Source organism: Amblyomma americanum, chromosome 7 (genome assembly GCF_052857255.1).
Source record: "Amblyomma americanum isolate KBUSLIRL-KWMA chromosome 7, ASM5285725v1, whole genome shotgun sequence".
Lineage (NCBI taxonomy): Eukaryota > Metazoa > Arthropoda > Arachnida > Ixodida > Ixodidae > Amblyomma > Amblyomma americanum.
The window spans coordinates 10,747,710-10,760,797 of record NC_135503.1 but is presented as its reverse complement, the minus strand read 5'-3'; the positions used below and the strand labels follow the sequence as shown (position 1 = coordinate 10,760,797).

The following is a 13,088-nucleotide window of genomic DNA, read 5'->3' as shown; positions in this document are numbered from 1 at the left end:
CTCCCTCCCTTATCCCTTCCCTTACGGCGCGGTTCAGGTGTAACTATAAAAATGGGAAATGGAGGGAGAAAGAGAGGGAAGAGGAAGGCTTTCGCATTTACGCTCTTAAGCAGACTATTAATCCTGTATTTTTCTTTTCGAAAAAGCGCGCTCCCCTCGAGATCGGCCGTGCATCGTAATGAAAGGTTCACACAAAAGCCGCGCGATGTCGGTAGCGTCGGTTGCACGCCAGCTTCCCACGACGCTTTTCTGGCCACACTGGATCTAAAATGGCGGCCCACATCATGCAGGAGCTGGAAAGCTCTGCACAAATTCTCTTGGTATGTCAGTTTCTTCACCTTTTCACTCACTGTAACTGCTTAAGTGAGCCTTTAATGCACGTGGAGTGCCTTTCAGCCTTCTTCGCGCAAATGTTTTCTTCTGAAATACGTCTTAGCGAGGTCTCCTTTCGGAAGCCCAGCCCGGACATTGCCGCCTTGTTGTCGAAACAAGATTGAATGAAACAGTCTTGTGTTTATGCGTCCCAGCCTTTTGTGGAGTATTGGTGCCAATATATAAGCGGCAGAAAATTGTGCACACGTGTTATGGCGTCATGCAGATAGTATTGTCACTGCAGCGTCGTCGGCCTGGTTTCAATGGCACGGGGCGAGATTGATGGCACCGCGAACACGTCAGTTTTCTTTTTTTTTTTTGCTTACGTGCTGTTGTGCACGCTTCGGGTGATTTTATGAACCGAATGCTAAGTAGGTTATACTTGAGGAATATGGCGCTTGAAACTGGATTGGATTGAATCGTATCTGTCGGCAGGGTCTGAAAATCTCTGCCTTTTTCTTGACTGGTCACGTGTCCCGACGTCGCTTATATCAACACACGATGCTCTACCACCACACGGTTACTTGTCCCTGTCAAGCTTCGTTATGGCTTGGTCGTGGGAGCACCTTGGTCAGGCAAAAAACTTCATGTTGTGAGATTGTTTCTACGCGGGCGCAAGTTCACCTCACCCGTACAGTAAACATTAAACATTTCACTCAGGGAATTATATGGCTATGCTTTTGCTTACCGATACCATTTACGGCTATATTGCAGGGCAGAGAAGGTTTCCTTACCCGCCTTGTTTTTCTCGGCAGTTCCATGACTGACTATATGTATGGCATGTCATCACCTTACAGTGATGTCACTGCTCTTTGACTGTCAGTGTTTGAAATTTGTTATCCTTGCGCATAAATGCTGTGATTCTCGGTTATTTTGGGCATGAAAGATAAGATATTAATTATGGTCATTTTGTTCGCGTTTATTTGTGTCATGTACTGAAATGCAGATTACTGTAGATCACTGCAGTAATTGTGACCATCTGTTATCTCAGTAATGAAGCCTTCGCAGTTAGCATATTTCTGTCTCATCTTTTTCCACTGTAGCAATCTACTGAACGGTATATTTCTTGAGGTTGAATGTGATGTTTCTGTCCTCTTGTGTCTAAGATCTGTGGGGAATGACCATTGTTTCCTTTCCTTGTAACTTTGGGCTCTGTGCTGCTGAAATGTGTGTCCCTTTTCACTAGCAGTGTACCTGCAAGTAGACACTGTTGTGTGGGCAGCCTTTTATGACTTTGTTTCAAGACAAGCATTACAAGATAGTTTATTAGTTATCGTTTTGTGAGGTCACCATAGGTGTGCGTAGGTCTCTCCAAGAGAGGGCTGACGTTCGTGGTGGTGCTTCTTTTTTATTTTTTATTTATAAATACTGTGGTCTTGAAAACAAGACCATCGCGGATGGGTACAAAGATTTGTATAACACCAAAAGACAAAAAGAAAAATACAGCAGACAAGGCATCTCCAGCAGTGAGATCACACTGTATCATTATAACAACATTAGGATACATACACTATAGTCATCGAGCCAAGCATATAACAGGTTATAATCAAGCACTTTGAGTAATATAGCACAAATTACCGAGGAAACGAACACTAAAAAATTCGTTGCTTATTGCAGCAGCGCCTCGTCTGGGTAGCAGGGAACAATAGGGGACAAAATTTGCACCCCCCCCTTCCTCTGTGCACACCTATGTAGGTCACACTGCTGTTTGGATAAATGCCAATGTGCTGAAGGTAGCATAGGCAGAAGTGTTTCAAGTCTGTGTAGCGAATGTTTCTGAATTGTTTTGTACTTTTCAACTTTTTGTGGTGGTCTTCTGGGTAACATAGCTCTCAGTTGCTTTGATGTGAGGCTGTCTCCACTGCAGATATCAAGGTGCTGTTAAAGGGGTATGTGGCTTTCGAATCACAAAAATAAAAAAAATTGAATTTTAGAAAATGCCAGATTTCATATCTATAAAATCTTTCAATTATATGTTGAGCCCAGAAATGACTTACAAAATTCTTTTTGTGACTGTGGGTAGCAAAAAACTGGCTGAGTTTTCTGGAAATGCCATTTTTCTCAAAAGGGTTTCTTGACCTGACTGCTCTCCTTGCAGAAAGCATAGCATGACAATGGGTTCATAGATTTTCATGCGTTTGTCGCATTGTATTCCTTGATAAATTCATTATGCAGTGATGTCGTATATTTCTGAATTACTTTTATCGTTTTTTCACTCTCACTAATTTGACGTGACGATAATGAGTTCATTATGCAAGTATGGATATAATGTTCTGTGTAGAAAAACTCAGGCCAATAAAATTATATGGAAAATTTCACTGCATGATCAATTCCTTTGGTGAAGTTTTTATTAAGCTTGAATAGCAGTGATATAGCAAATTAAGTTTGATATAGCAGTGAAGCATATAAAAATTAACAATGTCAAAACTACTTAGGTATACGAGTGAACATTTTTACGTGTTTATTTAGTGCACTTCCCAATAAGCTTGCAAAATTTCATCGCCCTACACCAAAAAAATAACAAATTTCATCTCCGAAACCCGCATCCCCCATTAAGCATCAATATATATGTTCATATCTCTTAAGAGGCTTGATGTGGAATATTGGAATGCAGTGAAAAGAAACGTGGACACGTGCACCGACTAACAACTGATCACTTTATTCGTAGCATTTTGAAATCTATTGGTGGAAAGGTGGCGCTAATGCTTTTACGCCATCTTTCCACCTACAGTAGACTAATTTGAACTTCGAGGGACCAAATTTTTGTGTTTGAATTATCAGGACTGTGCCTTTTTATGACAACAGACCACATGTAATTTGCTTTATGGATATATATACTTATGAGTTGTATTTATAAATTATTTATCTATTCAAACATAGCTAAAGGTCTTAGGACAAGCACAATATAATATATGGGTGAAAAGCATTGCAATCTCCAACTGGTTGTGTGGTTGAAACAAAATTATCAGTAATGCACTCGTTTCTGAATAGAGTAAAACCACATTAATTTGGATATCAAAGGACTGGAAAAAAACATCCAAAATATCCAAACGTATCCAAAAAAAACAAACTTAAAAAATTTCTCATGCAGGAAATGCAATTGATGGAAAAATAAGCAATGGTTATCAGACCTCGACACAGCTCCACTTCGGCCACAGGTTAAAACATGTGGAAGTATTGTACTTTTGACAGCTAAAGTAAGAAGTGCGTTTATTTTGCTGGTAAATACGGCAGTATGCAGCCACTCTTCTTGTAGCCCATTTCTTGTGTTTACATTAACATTCTCCTACCCTCTGTTTTGGTGGTCTAATGCATGCAAACAGTAGCAAAAAAGGAGCTGTTGCTTGTTTATTGGCATGAGCTGTAATTTGGCAGGTTACTGAGCAGATCAAGTCCGCTGTTTGAAATCTTGTGCCTGTGTTTGGCGAGTAACTATGATAGGATAGTGCTGTGGGTACTGTGACAAGCTGTTAAGAAGTGCACATGGAGTCAAATCACACACAGGATGTCAAGCGCATGTGTGTTGACAGCATAGTGGTTGCTCAATAATGGGTTACAAATTCAATGCACATCTGCCTCACACTTAAAGCGCAGCTGCTTGCACAGGACAAGGCAAGAAAGGCAGTGGCTTGGTACATGTGTGTGCTTGTCAGGCTAGCAAGCAAAGCACAGGTTATTGTTGACGAAGGCTTAACAGATAAACAGAGCTGGTGTCCACTCATTCTTATCGCTGCCATTAACTCTATCGTGCGCTTTTCTTGCAATGTTCTTGTCATCCTCGTCTTCCTTCTTGCGGCAACCTTTTAAGAGTTATAGTGTGAGGTGGTGCTGTAGAGTGTGTATTCATGTATTACTGAAGAACTGGCTAAGGGAGACACTGCATTCACTACAGTGTGTAACTTGTGGCCTTAAGCGGGTTTTAATATGCACATAGCACCATGCGATCCTGTGTTAATGTTATATGATCAGATGTTATGTCCCTGTAATGTTACGGCTCTTTGCATCATAAATTCATTGAAACTTTTTATTTGCAAGGCTCTTGTATGTAACTAGTAGGGTTCTGGTGAATATTTCAATTTTTTAATGTAAATGTGAATACGAATGTGAAGAAAAATGCCTTCGAATCGAATATCGAAGGTCTGTTTAGTATGAAAAAAAAAAATTTCAGAAAAAGATCAGTGTGCAAATACAGTTTTTTCTTAAATTTAGTGTGCAGTCTTTGCCAACAAAACCATCTAAGCACCACAAAAAAAAAATGGTATGCACAGTATTGTATGCTGCTAGATTAGACTGCAGTATGCAACCTGTAATGTCATGCAAAATGAGATCCATGAATTGACACATGACTGTCTACTAAAAAAGAAAGCACACGGATACCTAATTACATTGTGTTGGCATCGCGATAGCATTTGAAGCTGTTGCCATTACCGGAAGTGGCTGATGATAGGGTGTTTGAGACCCAGGCTGCTCTTCCCGAGCAATGTTGAAAAGGAATAGCTCCTGTTTTTGTAAAAGTAGTTCTTAGGAGGCTTTCTGTATTGCGCGAACCTGGCTTGGTGGTGCCACTGCCAGTCTGGTGATGTTGCAACCCTCCATCCAATGGGATACTCCGGTCTGGTGACGTCATGCCCGCTCGCCAGTTAGCGATTTTTGTGGCGGATGACACCGGTCATTGGCAGATTTTTTTCTCTGATTAGGCTTTTAGTGCTGTCACACTAAAATAACTTGACAGGTAGTAATACCTTATTAATTCAGGCTTTATGGGACCGGAAGAAATTCCCGAATTATCCGAACGTCCAGCTGTAAAAGGGCCAGCAACATGCCAGCCAGCGTCTGAGAGAGGTGTGCATCTGGGTTCAGGTGGCTGGTGAATGCGTACTTGATAGCCACTGTCACCATGTGTTGGTGGCAAAGCTTTGAAACCAAAACTACACTTCCAGGCTATTTTTTGGCCTAGCGACAGAGGCCCTCTGATCGTCATCATGCCTGCTGTTCTGTGCATGTCAGAGGTGCACAGACTAGGCACCATGCAATCGGCGGGATTTTTACACCATCATTTGCCCTGTTGGTGACACCATGGTTTGGCCTCCCTTCTGGAGCCCTGTGGAATTTCACGATTGGTCTTTGCCGCATGTCATAGTTGACCAAAGCAAGATGGCAGAGGTCGGGCTAGAAGAGTTGGGAGGCGACTCGAAAAAACATTTTAGTTGGAGATGGCTTGCAGTGTACTGTTAGGTGTTAAGTATGTAACACATTATGGAAATATCCAACAAAAAGCCGCTGCTTCCGGGTTATGATTGTTCAAAACAGGTGAACGGTCATCTTATTCTCATCACGTGTGCCATGTGGGAAAACAGACTTGTGGAATTTTGCATGCGGTCCAGGCTTAGCAGCGTTGGAATACGATTGGTCCACGCAATAACCGACGGCGAAGAAAGCAAAGAGGACACATTTGTACTGTTTTCCTAACACTTTAAACTCAATCTTCAGATAATTCGCCCATATAATGTGTTTTTTCCGCGGTTGGATTTATGAATATCGCCGCAATATTCAGGCGTTGCTGAATATTAGGAAATTCTCAAACATCAATTTCTTGAGTCGAATATGAACTGGATAACCGACATACTTGAAAAGGTATTTGAAATTTTGAATGTTTGTGCACTCCTGATGATTGGCGATTGAGATTGGTTAATGTTTTTACTTTTTTTATGTTTATAGGCTTCACCTGATCGGGTGACAAACGAGCAGCGGCATGCAGCTGAGAGGACCTTTCTTGACTTTCAAAATACCCGGGCACCTTTTGAGCTCTGCAAATGTATTTTGGGTGAGTGTCATTTTTTGTAGACTACAAGGACCACCGACCATTATGTACCTTTTTGGCTGTATAAAAAAAGCCTCAGCTGTATAAATTATTTTATGACCTCATTTTGCTTGTTGCTTATGTATCAGGAATAATTTGCTGATTCAACCCATTTTTAAGTAATCAGTCGTCCAGTCTGCTTTTTTTTCCTCATGGCGTCATGTCTATGGCAGCTCTTGCTGGCATCTTTAACTAATGTTCTTCTTCATGGAAACCTGATGTCGCTCGCTATGCTGCATTATTAGAATGCTGGTCCAGTATAATCTGGAGAATTTTTATGTGTGGTGCACTGGTTTGTTTAGCACATCTGAAATGCAATCCTGGCATGTAGAATTTTAAGGTGCCGTTATATGTGTTGTATCTGTGGTGCGTGCAGCCAGAAAATATCAGTTCCGTTATTCCATAGTGAAGAGGCTTATTGATGAAAAGGGTTATAAATGGCACCAACAGTTGTGGTATCTGAATCTTCTATTCTACTTATATGTCAGACCATTACTTTACTGACCTGCCGCGGTGGCTCAGTAGTTGCGGCGCTTGGCTGCTGACCCTAAAGACGCGGGTTCGATCCCGGCCACAGCAGCGGAATTTCTATGAAGGTGAAATTCTAGAGGCCTGTATACTGTGCGATGCCAGTGTATGCTAAAGAACCCCAGGTGGTCGAAATTTCTGGAGCCCTTCACTACGTCGTCCCTCATAGCCTGAGTCGCTTTGGGATGTTAAATCCCAATAAACCATTAATAAACCATTATTTTACTGGTATTTGAAGGGAAGGACAGTTGAGAGCTTGAGTGCTTGAAGTACATGAGATGTACATTTGTTTTCTTTTAACGTTTTAGCAGTCTTTGTAAGTTTTTGTAGATTTTAATGCTGCGACACTGATGTTGGCCTTCCTGAGTTCATGTTCCTGCTGCTACTGCAGAGACCAGTGGCGTGGGCTACGTGCAGTTCCAGGCGGCTTCCTTGCTCAAGCAGGGCATCATCCGTGAGTGGAAGTTCATGGAACCTGGCCAGTGGGCAGCCCTGCGGCAGCACCTTCTGCAGCTGCTGGCATGCAGGCCCAAGTATGTGCTCTGTTCTCTCTTGCACAGACCAGGAATGCATGGGTAGTGAATAACAATTGCATTGAGCTGGTCTGTTCTGGCGATAGAGTGGATAACGGGAGGGAAAACGTCGATGAGGGCGACCGAGAGTCAAGCGGAGAGATGAGTTCAGGAACTTTGCTAGGAAGTTTGTTAACATTTGGTTATTACTTCAGATGTCAGGTTCTACTGGCATGCTTCTGGCTTCGATCGTCCATCAGTCAATCCATGTATGCAATATCCTACGACGGCAGACCCTTGGGGCTGGAAGTGCGTGAGCTGTGGAAGTCCGTCCATGTGCCGATGCTTACTTTTACAAACATCACTTTTGCCTTTTCGCCCCTACAAGAGAGTGGCTTAGATGGAGGCAGCGCAAGGATAGATCACTAGTGTTTGGCTGCCACTGTTGGGTTGCTATGGAGGTGGTTCAGGGAGACACAGGGTGGTTGACGCTTGAAGTCCGCAAAGCCCACAGCAAAATCTCTTATGAAGCACGTCTCCGCACTGTGGACGAAAGTGGGCTTGGAAGTTCTTTCGATATGTGCATATCACTGCCATCCGAACATAGTGGTGTGCCCGTATCCAGTCCCTGAGCCGGAAATATGGATTCCAGACGCACACAGTCTATAACGCCGCTGAGCGTGAGGATACCGTACGGATTCAAGTGTGACTAGCGGAGAATGCCCAGTGGAGTGCTTTTGCATAAAAGAATATGACCCTGGTGTTATACCACACACACAAGAGAGTGAACTCCCCCGAGCAGCTGTAGAGAACAGCATTGGCAATGCGCTACTGTTCGAAGCATGGGTGGCAGCTCTTTGCATGTCGGGCCACCACTGCCACTTCGATCTTGCTCTAGAGGTGCAAGCAGTATTGTGCAGGGCCTGTAGGTGGGGAGAGGAAACGGCGAAATGCAGTGCTTCAGAGCACACATCTGTTGCCCTAGCCGAGATGGCACCAGGCTACTGCTGGCACTTGGATTTACGCTGGTGGAGGATGACCAATACAACGGTGATTGTCTTTGCTGCGAAAGCCCGGCTTCAAATGTCGTGGACACTTGTCCTGCGTTAACAGCGACACCCCCTTCTGTTTTCCTTTTTTTTTCCTTTTTTCCTTTTTCTTGTCTCAATTTCTTCCAGCTGGGACACAGACCCGCGCTCACTTGATACAAACGGTACGTTCACGGTTCACCAACATCATTATCATCAATGAGTTGCTCCAGCGGTCCACAACACTATTGTTACAAAATTTTTCCTCCCATTGGTTTTTGCTTCGGTGCCTATTTTTTAACGGTGGGTTGGTTGGAGGCAGTTCCTTTCCTTTTTCTACAATGCAGCCGTTTACAATGAGCACAATGTTGCTTTTTTTATGGAGTATGTAGCCTTTTACAGCTGCTTGAACTTACTGTGGTAAGCTGCATAGTGAGGTTCATTTGCAAAAATACACGTTTAGTCAACCTCTTGATTTAGGCTGGAAATGGCTGGCAGGCTACAAATTTTTTCTAATTGTAAATTTCCAACTCTTGCTGATGAACCACAATTGGTTTAGTTCATCTTGTACTCACATCTGCTCAGAAGAGTTGAAGTGACAGCTTCGCACTTCGTTTTTCCTTCGGTTTTTTTAGTTAAAGGGGCTGTGAAAAGGGGTCTCAACAGAGATGCGATGTGCCTAGGATGCTAAAGGACGCCGCTTCACAAATATTCTCCAGCAAGAATTTTTTAGATGCGTTTTGTGGAAGCTGAGTTATCTGTAGTCAAAATTTGAATTTCTGTGTCTTCGCGCCTTTCCGTTTCCTCTCGTCACTTTTTGCACACTGAAATGTCGGCACTTCTCCGCCGGCCCCTTGCACTCTTCCCCTCCGCTGTTTGCAACGCGCATGAACCAATGCTAGCAGTTTGCTGCTGACGTAATGAGCGTTACATGAAGTAACAGTCACGGATGCTGACGTAACGAGCACAGATTTGGGTGAAAGCAAGCACCGCAGGTCTCCGCTAGGTGCGGAAGCGGGAGTTTTTAAAATTGTAAATTGTCGGCTCGCTTTTAAGGTCTTGTATGCAGCATGAACGCTGGTTGGCCTGTACTCTACATGATGTGAGCATTTTATAGCCAACCTCAAACACCCTTTTCAGGGACCCTTTAAATTTTATTTAGTCTTCAAAAAGATGTGAAGAGAGGGGGTTGGGGAGCGACTGAGCACGGGGTGATGCAGCCGGGCAGTTTTCTATTTTTTTTTTTATCTTGGCGCTCAGGTTAGGTGTGTAGTACATTTTCTGAACAATTCAGGAAAGGCATGACATGCACTTTCGCTTGTGCCTACTTTACGATTTACTTTTTATGAAATTGGCTGCACTTCTGTTTTCATCATGTGTACTGCAGAAATTCATTAAATGTCAAATGTGTGTATGCTCGTACGCACCCAGTCACTTTGCCCTCTATTCAAATGGGGCAGTGTGTTGTGAAGAAGGATGCTTGTTCAGGTTGCCTTTTATGTGATGTAAAATATCGGTGACACAGTACAATAATGAAGACAAATTTATCTTGGCCTGTATAGATACATTACTGCGTTCAATGACAGAGGCACTAGTTTCACTGAAAGCGAAGCTTTTGCAGTGTAATCCACTTATAATGGTACTAGATATAACTATATATTGCTTATAACGATGAAGTTTTATAGATTTATCAATTGTCGCTTTGTCTCTTCGTAAAAATAAATTATAACGATACAATTATCAGCGAAATAATGGATACGATAGAATTCTGGTCGCCCGGAAGATGTTTTCCATGAAAATTTGTCAGAAAGCTTGATAAAAAATAAAACACTTTTAAATAAATGTGAAAAATGTCGCAAGTCCTGCAAACAAACCAGCATGGTGAAATCCGTGAGGGGGTGTTACGTGCGGCCTTAGGAACCAAGCTCTATCATCGTCTCAATCGCTGGAGGGAGGAGGGCAGAGCTTGCTTGACTGTCGCCTCTTCACTTCACTTCACTTCTTAAAGACCCTCGTGTGAGGGTATTACATAAGGGGTGGGACACATATAGATTAACAACAGAAAAAGTACACAAAAATTGAACGATTTATACAAAGAAAAATGATTATCGTGATGCAAGCAAACGCTTAATTTGGTTAAGAAACATAGTTTGGCATGTGATGGCAGCAAGTTCATGGGGAAGGCCGTTCCAGTCGCTAGCAGTCTGGGGAAAGAATGATGAAGAAAAAGTTGTTGTGCGTGCTCGTGGCCGAGATACCTGCTGCTGATGTCCGGTGCGAAGAGAAAAGCGCGGTGGGGGAGGGCAGATATAGGGTTCCTGTGATAGCTCGGAATAAAAGAATTTATGAAATAGGAATAAACTAGCAATATGGCGACGAAGTGCAAGAGTAGGTAGATTGGACTGCGATTTCAGAGCTGATATGCTGATATCAAAAGAGTATGAGGAATGAATGAATCTAGTTGCCCTATTTTGAACTGATTCAAGTGAGTTAGTAAGGTATACTTGTTTCGGAGACCAGATGGGCGATGCGTATTCTAATTTCGATCGAACTAGTGATTTGTATGCGAGTAGCTTAACATGCTGGGGGGCAGAGTGGAGATGACGCTTTAAGAAGCCAAGCGTTTTGTTAGCAGATGAAATAATGTTCGCGATATGGCTATTCCACGTGAGGTCATGACTAAGATGAACACCGAGATATTTATATGATTGGACAGGGTCGATAGGAACGTTAAAGATAGAGTAGGGGAACAGGAGAGGATTACTGCAACGGTTGAAAGATATATACTTGCATTTGTTTATATTAAGTGTCATTAGCCAGTCGTCGCACCAGTTTTGTACCAGATTTAGGTTATCTTGTAGGGATTGCTGGTTAACGGAGTCAGTAACTGTTTTGTAAATAACGCAATCGTCGGCAAACATCCGAATATGGCAATCTAATTTCTGAGGTAGGTCGTTAATATAAATTAGAAACAAAAGAGGCCCTAGGACGGATCCTTGGGGTACCCCTGAGGAAACTGGTAATAAGTTAGACATTTGATTATTAATGACGACTGATTGGGAATGGTGAGTCAAAAATTCTTTTATCCATGCTAGTATGTCAGGATGCAAGCTTAGGCAGGAAAGTTTCAGAAATAGGCGGTTGTGGGGTACCTTGTCAAAAGCCTTAGCAAATTCGAGGAAGATTGCGTCGGTTTGGAGGTTAGCGTCAAGGTTGGCATGCAGGTCATGAACGAAGATAGCTAATTGCGTTTCACAGGAGTATCCTTTACGAAATCCGTGTTGTGATGAATGGAAGAAATTATTTGAGTCCAGAAACTGCATTGTTAAAGAGTAAATGACGTGTTCCATGAGCTTGCAGGGTATGCTGGTTAGTGATATGGGGCGGTATTTAAGTGGCGAATCTTTTTTACCCGACTTGTGGACTGGAACGACCTTCCCCACTTTCCAGTCGTGGGGTATGATACCCGTTGAAATGGACTGCGCGAACAGTAAGCATAAGAACTTGGCAGATGCATGGCGAGTGTTCTTTAGGACTTTTGTGTTAATTCCATCAATGCCGGTGGATGAAGAAAATTTTAATTTATCTATTAGAAGGGATATGCCGGTTTCTGCGAACGTAACGGTTGGCATTGCAGTTGTGGGGTCATTGGTTGTCATGAGGGGTGGTGGTTCTTGTTCTTTAGTGAATACAGATGCGAAGGCAGAATTAAATATGTTAGCGCACTCAAAGTCCGAAATAACACGTCCAGAATTGTCAGTCAGGGTAACAACGCGCGAAGATTGGGGATTTAGAAGCTGCCAGAATTTAGTCGGGTTATTTGTAAGTATATTTGGCAAGTCGATATGATAAAAGGAACGTTTAGCGCTTCCTTGCCCAAACATATTTTCCACTGTTTCCACCCGTTTGTGTTGGCATAAACTGGGCACGCAGCGCAGACCTTGGCAGCGTGCCAAGGTGCGGTGCACTGTCAACGGCGTGCTTATCTCTTGACGGGAGCTCCGCCTATAGCGCTTGGCAAACTTGGCAGAGCATCAAGACTCTCTGTGCCCTTGACAGGTGCACTGGTGGCAGTGGCTACATGTAGGGGGGAATACCTACATGCTCGGGGGAATATGGGGGTATATGGGGGTAACGTGGATGTGTTCTTTTGGTGTTTCTTAGTGCGAAAGCACTACTTCAATAGCAAAGCAGAAAAACCCGAGGTATGTGGGAAGCCTCAACCTTTGACAGAGCGCCAGTGGTGGAGGCCTTGTGGCCTCAGTGGTCCTCAGTGTACCATTAAATAAATGACGAACAGGTACTATGTTGAGAAATGAAAAGTTGAAAGCCAAAAAAGACAGGACGAAGAGAATCTAGTGTGCATTGATTTGCTTCCTTTCCCCTAAAGCCTTGCAACCATGTTGATATGTTTCTGTGCAGCATGGAGAACTATGTTCGTGAAGAGCTGGCATTGGTGCTGGCCCTGGGCTCCAAACGGGCCAGCGTAGATGGTGGGCCCGAAGCTTTGGATGAGCTCCTGCAGCACGCTGCTCAGATGGTGGCCTCTGGGGACCCACACCTGGTCAGGGCAGCATCCTCTTCATTTTGGTTACGATTGCTATCGTCGTAATACTGTTATTAAGCTTGTGCAAATATTTTTTAATGTCGTCATATTCTCAAATTTCAGTATTTGCAGTGAAATGCTTTGCTTGAGTCCTCTATTTCTACTGTGCTTGGGGCAAATTTTAATATTTTTTTGCAGTCCCAGTGACTTTGAATTAGCGAGGTTTTGCTGTAATTTACTTT

The 13,088-nt window shown here is 43.1% G+C and overlaps 1 protein-coding gene across 2 annotated transcripts in view; it reads left to right on the top strand.

Moving 5' to 3' along the window:
• The first annotated feature begins 221 nt into the window (after window positions 1–221).
• Window positions 222–13,088, top strand: part of LOC144098446 (exportin-4-like) — a 51,863-nt gene continuing 38,996 nt past the window's right edge. For both annotated transcript variants that reach the window (XM_077631121.1, XM_077631120.1), the window contains exons 1-4: window positions 222–320; window positions 6,091–6,196; window positions 7,152–7,293; window positions 12,723–12,864. In XM_077631121.1, the coding sequence (XP_077487247.1) occupies window positions 270–320; window positions 6,091–6,196; window positions 7,152–7,293; window positions 12,723–12,864 (441 nt within the window). In that variant the 5' untranslated portion in view covers window positions 222–269. The remainder of the gene's footprint in view (window positions 321–6,090; window positions 6,197–7,151; window positions 7,294–12,722; window positions 12,865–13,088) is intronic.